The following is a 10,903-nucleotide window of genomic DNA, read 5'->3' as shown; positions in this document are numbered from 1 at the left end:
GGTTTCCAACTTCGCCCCAGGTGTGTCTGTTAAAACAGGGATGGAGACAACTTCTCTCTTTTGATGCAACATGCTACCTAGCTAACAGGTGCACAAACAACAAAATCACTGACTAACTTACTTTAAATGTGCAAAAACTATAGACCAACACAACAGGCTTAAATTAACTGACAACAAAAGTTATGCGACTTGCAGTTCTCAAAGATGCACACATACAATCTCAACTGATTATCCTCAGGACAGCTAGTCTCTATTTCTTTTCTCTCACTTTATCAGATTTGGTCTCTTTTGCTGAATTTGTCATTAATTATCAGCAATGTGCACTTTTGATTTTTGGTAGTGACAATACAATGCCAATTGAAAGATGACATCTACTGTACAGAAAAGACAAATGTGCTCAGGGATGTCAGCAAGAGGGCATAGCACTGGCATGACAAAGAGTCAACATGATCTTATTTTGTAACTAAATGGTAATTATGGTATGTTATATATTGTTTAAACAACTAAGCGATTTTAAAGGGGATGTGTGGTAATAGAGTTACTATTTACTGTAAAATGCTACGACAAGATAGGGCAAAAAAAACATTCAACCATTAAAACGACACACCCTACTTAGCTCCCTCCTGGCCCCAAACCACCTAAATCTGTCTTGGACTTTGGACTACTCCATATAGAAACCATATATTTTATAGTTATACAGATAAGACAGCAAAGACAGTCCTACGCACAATAGAGAAAAAGAAGCAACAAAAAAACAAGCAGGTAGTTGCTAACAATGAATAATTATAACGACAGACGCTTTTTGTAACAAGCATATTTGAAAGATTTGAAAGAGACTCTATGTCTCTATAGCTGGGAACGATCAGGTATAGGGATTTAAAAACACCGGATGAACACTAACTACACTCTGAAACAACACAAAGAAACCCCGGCAACACTGTAGTAAAAATGCACAATGAATAACAGAACCATAACATATCTTGTACTAGAGCTAGCCAAGAGTGTCACTTTATGGCATTTGTTACAGTACAGAGTAAATGGCTTAGATAAATATTACACTGTTATCCAGAAAGAAAGTGAAGAGAGAAAATGCTTCCTTGATAGGATCCATGTTCAAGGGCTATTGTGTAAGCTTACGTCTGCATATCTTGCTGAATCAGACACTTTACATGAAATGGCAAAAACCAACAATGACTTTATCCTACTAACAAGTATAACTATGTGGCCAAAGCTTGATTTTATTTAGTCATCTGTTCCATAAAACTCAATTTTTGCCCCAAAACTATTTAAAAAAACACATCAGTGAATCAAACCATTCCTTCATTACGATAAACATGGGCAGTGTAGTTTATTTTGAGTCAATCCCATATGCACAGTCCTGCTGGCTGAAAATAGTCCCCAACAAATATTTACTCCTGTTTCAGTTTGCTTGCTACTGTGCCCAGCTGTTTTAGGAAATGAAAAAAGCACATATATTCACAACATTTCTAGATTCACTTTAGTAGGAATGAATGGGCTCAGGAGTCCGAAAGTGTTAAGAGATGGACCAGTGCATTGTTAGTTTGGGTCTTCGCCTGGCTTATCCTTTTGAGATTGTTTCACAATTGTTTTTATAACACGTAAGAAATGTGATATAACATAGTGTTAAGAGGGAATACATTCATGGTTTCTCTCACTTTTAAATTGGGCATAATTGATACATTTTAGCAATATAATTCTTGAAACAGGGTTGTTTGAAACAGAATTCAGTGTAGTACTTCTTAACTTCCTATTAGGGTGGTCCGTCGGGATCTAAGTCCATATTTAATTTCCTTGTTTACTTTAGTACTTCTTTGCCATGTCGTGACTAAGCAAGCAGCTTCAGAGGTCAAATCGCTTAATTTGGAAACTTACTTGACCAATAAAACAATGATTGTTGGAGTATTTTTATGCGACTCGGAGACACAGATTCTGTCAGGAACAAGATCATGCTAATGAATTATGAATACTCTCTCTGTGTCTCTCTCTGCTCTGTATGTACTACCTACATGTATGTCTGTGTGTGAGTGTGTGGACATTTAGGGTGCAGCATAAGCCGATAATGGCAGACAGAGTCAAGAACAGAGCTCACCAGTGTTGTACTGGATGGGGATGTTTTCGGTTGACAGCTCGTGCTCGCTTCGCACACCAATGAGCAATGGACTTCCTCTCCTGCCGGGAAAAGAATGAGGCAGGCAGGGAGGACGAGTAGGAGAGAGGGAAGGAAGGTGTGGGAGAAAAGAGAGGATTAGGCATTGTAGACAAACAACAACATCAGATACATCCACTCTCATGTGGTGCTTTGTAAAGGTACTGTTGATGTAACCTGACATCCTATCCTGCAGTATTGTTGCAAACAAAACAGAAGTTCTTTGGCACTCCTTATGATCTCTCCGCTCTTTCCCCCAATTCTTTTTTCTTCCCTCCAATTTATTATACATTATATACTCTTCTTATTTTGTACACAATCCTGAGGTTTGGTTGGTCCCTGTACAGACTGAGGCTCAGACATTTTCCCACTTATTCCAGTTCTTTTTTAAACATTCTCATCTTAAACATTTGACAGGTAAACTGATCCTCCATTCCCCATCTACATCCGTATAGGAGTTGCTCACAGTTCCTGGACCAAGTCACTAATTTCTCATTGGCTACTGATATCATGTGTGCTTCTCCTATTGGCTGTGAAGCAGGGACGGTGGAAACACATATATAATTGACAGGTAAGGGAGGAGGGTGTGAGGAAGCTAACCTTCAAATAGATGAAGCCTTTACACGCCTATCTTGTGACCACAGTCCAAACAGTATATCAAATGAAAACCTCTTAATGGTGAGTTCCTTTAAATGACAACACCTCTTGAGAAACTGTGTCCAAAGAGCCTCTCCTTCTTTCTTGTCTTTCTCTTTTCTCTGGGGCTCGGCTACGCTGACGTAAGACTGCTGGTTGTTTTAAGGGGTGTGGGGCTTGAAAAGGCAAGGCTTGCAAACAGAAACATGTGGTCACTATCCAATACAAAATTTAGAGGGAGAAAAGGAAAAAAGGAAGCAAAGGGATGAAAGAAAATTAAGAAGTAAAAGAAAGACAGAACAGTGGAAAAATGGTGAGAAAAAAGAAGGTGAGAAGAAAAGGTTTAAGGTCCTGCCAGGAGGTTGATGCTTGACGAATTACAAAACTTCCCTCATCCCTCTGTCCGCTAGACATTGCTGACTATTCAACAAATTAACCACAAAACTGCAAAGCCAAAGCTGTGCAATATACTGATATCAGAATGTCTTCTTCAAAAAGTACAAGCACGCGACAGACAAAAGGAATGCCAGAGAGTTTTCTGACTTTAGCAGCAGGTGTGCCAAGAAGCAGCCTTGTCAACACTGGCTCTGCCTGGCAACCTGTTTGCATAAACAATAAGTAAGGGCCCACGTGTGCTTCTTCACTTTGTTGCCCTTTTGCCCTCCTCCTTTTTCTCTCTCTCTCACTCCCTTTCTCCCAGCAATCCTCATTCCCCTGATCCATGATGGCTCACTGAGGTCAAGTCATATAAAATTAGGTAAAGTGATTAACCAGGAGTCATTGCGGCAGGGGCTTTTCCCGGCAGCAGAAACAGGAAACTCTCTAGTCTCTCCATTAACGAGTCACAGACTGTGGGACTCTGGGCTTAGAGCGAGCAGCCCAGAGACCAGAGGCCCAGGAAGTAGAGGGGAAACCTGAATTCAACCTTTGCTCTGTCTGGCTCTTAAGACGCAGAAAGCACTGACACACGCATGCGGACGCAACTTAACACACATTCACATACGCAAACGGAAAACATATTAATTGTCCATTATCATAAGCAAAGTAGGTTCCAGTGTTAACATCTCACTTGAAATGGATGACTGAATCAAATTCTCCCTAAATCATATTTTGTATTGCTTCATAGTTGTAATAACAGGGATGACTCATCTGCAATGAGTCTGGCTCACTGCACAAACACTGGACCAAAATGTGAAGTGAAATGTCAAAGCATGGTGTGTGTATGTGTGTGTGTTTGTGTACTAACCTGGTGGACACAGCCTCTCCAGGGTAATGACGACTTTTAAACACCAGAGCGAAGGCCCCCTCCTGAGATAAAAAGAAGCAGAGGAAACACTGAGTTTACATTAGCTTGATGAAAGACTGAAATACAACACTGTTAAAGTAGAGTAGCAGTGAAGAAGAGGAGAAACACTCCAAAATATAATGTTTTCAATGTAAAGGTAAGGTTAGTCGTGTATTCCTGGAAGCACGTAACTTTTAAGAAAAACCTTTCCAGGACAAAAATTAAAATTTCCTCTGGCCCTGTGGGGTTTGGCAGTTATGATGGGGTGTGTGGTAAGTAGTGATGTACCGTGAGGGGGGGATAAGACATAAGACCTCTATTGTACAACATCAGCTGTGTTTCGAAAGCACTGACTGCAATGCTGCCTGCGGTAGTTAGAAGCAGAACAGGCTTGGAGTGTGTTTGCGTGTGTGCAGTGTTGAAAGTGGGGGGATAAGAGAGGGAGACAAGGGCTGTACGTTTGTCTAACTATCTGGTTTCCATTACTCCAAATCCAAAATGGCTGCTTTGCCTCCTAGGTTCTTCTGAGGAGAAAGAGCCCACTCCAATCAACAGTGTGAAGCTGTGAAGCATGAATGTCGCCCAATGGAAAAGAGAGGCTTGCTCCATCTAACCTAAAAAAGTCTGTTTCTACGAGTGATGATGTCATGTGTGATGCTGTGAGGCCGGTTGCTATAGAGACGTTGAGAGATGTTTTTGTGATGCTGTACAACGTTTTAATGGACAGGAAATTCAAGCACACATCGTAGTAGAGTGAGAAAATTAGTATGAGTATGAGTATGAGTTAGAGAGAGTGTGTGTGTGTGTGTGTGTGTGTGTGTGTGTGTGTGTGTGTGTGTGTGTGTGTGTGTGTGTGTGTGTGTGTGTGTGTGTGTCTAGTCAATGAAACATTTTATGATACTAAGCTGCATGATGCTATCCTTCACAGTTATCAAGAAGCTGGTTGTAAAAATGGTTATCCCTTAACTGAAGTAAAAAGTTAAGAAATTAAGAAACTTTGGTGCCTCACTGGCATTGGTGGAAGTACTCAGATCCTTTACTTCCATAACATTTAAAAAAAGAAAAGAAAAAAAAAGACTCTATTACAGGTGAAAATCCTGAATTTAAAATGTTTAGTATAAGAATGTAAGTATTATCAGTGAAATGTACTCAAGGTACCAAAAGTTAAAGTACACATTATGAAGATAGATTAGTAATATAGTACTGCATCATGTCATAAAGGCATATCTTGATTATGTAAATAACTAGTAACTATCGCTATTAAACAAATTTAGAGGAGTAAAAAGAACAATATTTCTCTGAGATGTGAAGTAGTCAAGTATAGAGTAGCATAACATTGAAAATACTTTGGTAAAGTCTGTTAAAATGTACTTAAGTACAATACATGAGGAAATGTACTTAGTAAAATTCCTTCACTGCTCACTGGCAGAAATAGAAGCAAACCCCAAATATCTTGTAATTTAACAACAAAACAAAGGTTAGCATGCTAACACTAGATGTGCTGCTGTACAGGGGGCAAGCTGTGTCGGTGTTGGAAGTTATGTGCAGCTGTGTGTGAGCTACTCACCAGCTGCTGAATAACCTTCTCTACTAGGGTGGAGAAGGTGATGTCTTTCTCTTTGTTGTCGTAAACATATTTGGTCAGCTTTGGGATCACCTCTGTGTCCGTCTCTGACTCAAACTCATATCCTTTGGTGATCTGAAGAAGGTACAGTTTATATTAATATTAACACAAACACACTGAGGATGTACTGTCAGTCATTCTTTTTATGAAGTTGGTGTCAAAACAAATATCCAAACCGTAGCTTAGTACCTTGGTCAGAATTACTATCAAACATCAAACAAAGGTAAAAGCTTTCAGTTTTAAGACAGGAACCCATAACTTTCTGCATGTTGCTGATTGAAGGAAACTGGAATTATGTTAAAAAAATGTTGACAAAGCATTCAGAGTCATACTTGTTACATTGTCTCATGTCACTGATATGTGTAAACAACTAGCTACTCAATTACATGGTAAAATAGTTAATGCTTATTTACTTAAGTGATTATATTACATACTTAAGTTACACGGGCCAATTAAGTAATTTTACACTGAACATTTTATGTGAAACAATCTACAGACTTCATTGGTTTTGTCAGCAAAAAGTTGTGCTATTTTAGCGAGACAAGGTGGAGAGTGGATGTACTTGTATATTCCAGTCAGGTCTGACTTTTGCCCCAATATAATGTGGCAACAAGTCACACCCCAGTTGATGAGTAATACTGAATGATGTTGCCTTAGTAGATAGTTCTAGTGCTGACAGCTGGAGCTATTTAAAAACAGAATTAAAAATGACTGTACGATGTTGTTGTTTTGTTGGTCCTTTGCTTGCAGTTGTTGCCTATGTAGTGGACAGACTGTTTTTTAGAACAAACCCAACGGAATAAATACAACAAATGGCACATTATATAGTCTTTATGACTTATTTGAGGGATGTTAGGATTCTCACAGAGACTGTGACCGAGTGGCTTGCCACTGAGCAGGATACTGGACACCGACTCTGGCGGGCGGGTCTGAGAGGACACTGAACACGGATGGGACTCAATATTTGCACAAAAGAAATTCCAGATGATAATGTGACTTACCAGGTAGGCCTTAAGCTCTTTGTAGTTGGTAATAATGCCATTGTGGATGACAACAAACTCTAAGAGAAAATAAGTGAGAGTGAATGTATTAGACAAAGGGGCTAAAGGTCAGAAACTACTTAAGTCATGAGAACTCACTGTTCTCTCATGATACAATGTTAATGCATGTGGACTAAGCAGTGGATTTAGCAGCAACTAAAATGACACAAAAACAGTATCAGCACATATGAGTTACAAACAAGATGATAACTTATCATGACAACCACTAATAGGTTTTTATACCCATTACAATATAGTAATAAATGAAAATATAATTCAAACATAAGTTACTCATTGTTTCTCCTTTTCTGTAATAGGAACTCTCACACTTTGGACTTAAATGAACATACACACCTTAGTCTAAAGCCAAGACACATTATTGACACGCCTACTAACATGGAACACTAATGCCAAAGAGATGGGTGTATATTGAGTTAGAACAGACTCTACAGTGTATGAGGGTGTGTTACATTAATGGGTATAAAATCTCTTATTTTAATGATATAGCTGGATGACAATGTAGTGATATGACATGTGACATGATAATGGCAGAGTTAGAGAAAACTAACTAAACTCTGATAACGTTAGAGTTAGAGAAAACCATTATTATTGCCATTCCTATATTATGTTTTGCATAGATTTATAGTTGAGTGTGGTTGTTACAGTATATGCATTCATATATTGTACTGTGTCTGTGGGCATGCATTAAAGTACGTTGGCACATGTTACCGTTTTCCTTGTCAGAGCGATGAGGGTGGCTGTTGACAGCGCTGGGCTCTCCGTGGGTTGCCCAGCGAGTGTGAGCAAGGCCAAAGTGTGTGTTCAGCTCCTCGTCCAGGTCCAGCGAGTCTTTCTCTGAACAAGCAAAACACAACACCTATCCCTTTACTGACATGAACAGACTGCATTTTACTGCCATGAACAGAGTGAAGGAACTTTTAAAGTCAGAAAAAAATGAAGCATATAATGTTTAATAGAGGGGGAGAATTTTGGATTTTTGGATATTCTTCAAAATTAAGCACAAAAAGAATGGAAACTTTTCAAATGGGACACACTAAGGAAAAAAATCTCAAAACTGAGAGCAACAAACGTAAGTTTGACATACAAAAACTGTTGTGAGAAATATGGATCGAATGTGCATGAACCCACTGTAAAGCTCCTCATCCAGAGCCTTGACCTTCCCCTTCTTCTTGATCAAGCAGATGGAGTTGTTGTTGATGTCAGTGGCCGTCTTCCGAGGCCCATCGACAGCGATACCTGCCAACAGACAGGGAGGGGCAATGAAAAAGATACTTCTACAGTGAGGTAAGTAAGACACTAAGCTTATATTAGTGATCAGAGGTCAAATTTAACTTCATCATGAAAAAGCAGATGGATATGTTATGACTAGTGATTTAGGATTTAATATGTTAGACTTTTTTGTCGCAAGGAGAAAAACAGAACATACATGACAACACAGTAACAACAATACAATGACAGACAAAGGTACAAACTCGGGTTCAGGAAGGCCTATTGTTAGGCCTATAAAAGTGGAAAAACAGCATGTGAGGTATTTATTGTGGGGTGTACGGGCCTCTTAGTTCCGTGGCTTCATCTTGTCCAGGTGGCAGGAGGTTCTGAATTGGAATTCACTGAAGCTTCCTAAAGTGTTTTGGTAGCCATCGCATTTTATTCTTACGTGTTGCTATTTGATACTTTCTCTATGGTTTATAATTAAATGTGACTCAGGACACCAGCCTCTCTTTGTCAACCAGTTATAGCTGTTATACAGGTTTTGTAGCCCTGATGCCATCCGAAGGTAGCCCCGCCCACAACATTTGAGGTCTGACTAGAATCTGTATATGATGACGTCAGGCTACCACTTCTGCATCATTCATTAAAGATAGTTATGATTGTACATTCAAAATAAATGGCACCACATGTACAGTAGGTAGCAATCAAAAGGGTTGATAAAGCTAGGTAAAGGTACTTTATTGTCACATACATGTAGCAAAATTCATTCTCTTCATTCAACCCATCCCCCTGTAGATCAGTGGGCAGCCAGCGACCAACTCCGGCTCTGAGCCAGTGCCTTGATCAAGGGCACTGACTGGAGAACCTAGTACATGTTTTTTGATGGTGGGGGATGGCGTAAGCCCCTGGAGGAGACCCACAGGGAGAACACACAGAAAGGCCTGGGACGATCTGGATTTGAACCCAGAAGCTTCTTGCTGGGAGGTCACAGTGCCATTGGGCCACCATGCTGCCCAATTACAAATTAGTACAGATTGTGTTTTCACAATGCCTCGAATGCTATGAAATGTTGCCCAGTTTTTAAGGACTCGACACACAGGGACCGCCAAGGACAACTATACGCTTTTGTGCATGGTGTCTGTGTGTCTGTGTGTATGTGTGTCTGTGTGTATGTGTGTCAACACTGTGAAGCCAAGTGTCTTACCTGCTGAATCGTACCCTCTGTACTCCAGTCGCTGCAGTCCCTTCACCAGCGTCTCAAATATCTCCTTTCTGGTGTGAGGCACTCGGTAATTCAGATAGGCAAAGATCCCTTTTAGAGAAGGAGAAAGAAAATAACAGAACTTAAACCCTCTGAAACCATGTAGGCAGAGTTTAGACAGTATCTTTTGAGCTCAGTATTATATTTTATTTAAGTATGGATTTACAAGGTAGGATGTAGGAACAGCTGACACTAGCCTATTTGTTAGATTAATTATTATTGATTAATATACACTTTTTTATTTTTTGAAATAGATGATTGAGGAAGGACATGGCAGATCAATGAAGTCAACTCCTAGCTTTCAGCTATTTTCTCTTTTATAGTCTATATCTTCACCTAACACTTATAAGCTTGGGAGGGACAAAAACTCACAACAGGCTGTATGACAGAGCAGAAATGGAATCTCGTTTTTCCAGGTAATTACATGAGCTGAGTCAAGTTGATGCATCCTTCAATATTCATTCAATATATTTGAAAAAATAACTGTGCACAGTATAAGAATGCTAGGTTGTTTATATGCCTCCTGTCCTGGTATGTGTGTGTGTGTGTGTGTGTGTGTGTGTGTGTGTCTCATTGGATTTTAGACCCTTTTTAGGGGCCCAAGCCGCCCAACATACACTTTATTTAAAAAAATATATTTTAATGCTTCAAGTTTTGCAAGCACTTGCAAACTTGTCTGTTAGTGACAGAGTATAAGAGGTTCAAAGGGTTTACTATCCTGTGTGTCTGTTGCTGATGCTATGCACCTGTAATCCATGTCACATTCTCATTAGGGGCTGATCCCCCCTAAAGGTCTGATCTTGGAATCGCCCTGTTTGTGTGTGTGCAGTAGTGTTTTTTGGCATGGGGCACGAGTTGAACGATAGCCTACTTTCTGCTTTATTATCGAGTTAGGCGTGTGTATTTACGTCAGCCGCTGTCCATTTCCCAAGGTTCTGAAATGCAAACATTTTTTGACTTCTTTTGTTTTTTTAAAAGGTATGCACCCGTGAGCACCCATGGGAGACGGCGGACCATGACTCCTCTTTAGCTTATCACTTTTATGCATAATAAGGATATATCAGAAATCTACCCCAACTTTTGGACTGCTCTCAGGAGTGCACTTACTCTGCCAGTCACTGTGGTTCAAGCAGACAGGAGCTTTTCAGAACTAAAGTTGATCAAGTCATACCTGAGGTCAGTGGCCTTTTTCGTCAGTATCCATCACTCCATAGGGGAACAGGTTTCATACAATAACATCATTGATGATTTTGCATCAAGAAAGGCCAGAAAGGTCAGGTTTTAGTCTGTGTTTTCTGTTCTTAGCGCAATAGTGTAGGCCCAATGATTAGATTGTCTTTAGTGTGTTTTCACATTTGTGTGATGAAGGATTTGTGCTATTTAGAATATTTATTCTATAATTTATTTGTACATTCTTATTTGTATATTATTATATATTAATAATAATAATAATAAATTGAATTTATACAGCGCTTTCAAAGAACCAAAGTTGCTTAAAATGATCGTTGCTCTCTGCTCTTGTTAAAAAAAAATTGTATAGGCCTATATCTGATTGTAGATATTTTTGCCACATTGGCGGGCCGGGTGCTCGCATGGGGTCTCGCCTTTAGTGTAATTCAAAGTAGAACCGCCACTGTGTGTGTGTGTGTGTGTGTGT

At 39.6% G+C, this 10,903-nt stretch overlaps 1 protein-coding gene across 1 annotated transcript in view; it reads right to left on the bottom strand.

Moving 5' to 3' along the window:
- Positions 1-10,903, bottom strand: part of gfpt2 (glutamine-fructose-6-phosphate transaminase 2) — a 21,377-nt gene that overhangs the window by 9,561 nt on the left and 913 nt on the right. Inside the window, exons 2-8 of the mRNA XM_032528760.1 lie at positions 9,190-9,297; positions 7,902-8,009; positions 7,482-7,607; positions 6,714-6,772; positions 5,656-5,787; positions 4,050-4,111; positions 2,111-2,190 (exon numbers count right to left, since the gene is read on the bottom strand). Coding sequence (XP_032384651.1) covers positions 2,111-2,190; positions 4,050-4,111; positions 5,656-5,787; positions 6,714-6,772; positions 7,482-7,607; positions 7,902-8,009; positions 9,190-9,297 — 675 coding nt within the window. The remainder of the gene's footprint in view (positions 1-2,110; positions 2,191-4,049; positions 4,112-5,655; positions 5,788-6,713; positions 6,773-7,481; positions 7,608-7,901; positions 8,010-9,189; positions 9,298-10,903) is intronic.

Source organism: Etheostoma spectabile, chromosome 10 (assembly GCF_008692095.1).
Source record: "Etheostoma spectabile isolate EspeVRDwgs_2016 chromosome 10, UIUC_Espe_1.0, whole genome shotgun sequence".
NCBI lineage: Eukaryota > Metazoa > Chordata > Actinopteri > Perciformes > Percidae > Etheostoma > Etheostoma spectabile.
This window is presented reverse-complemented; position numbering and strand designations above follow the sequence as displayed.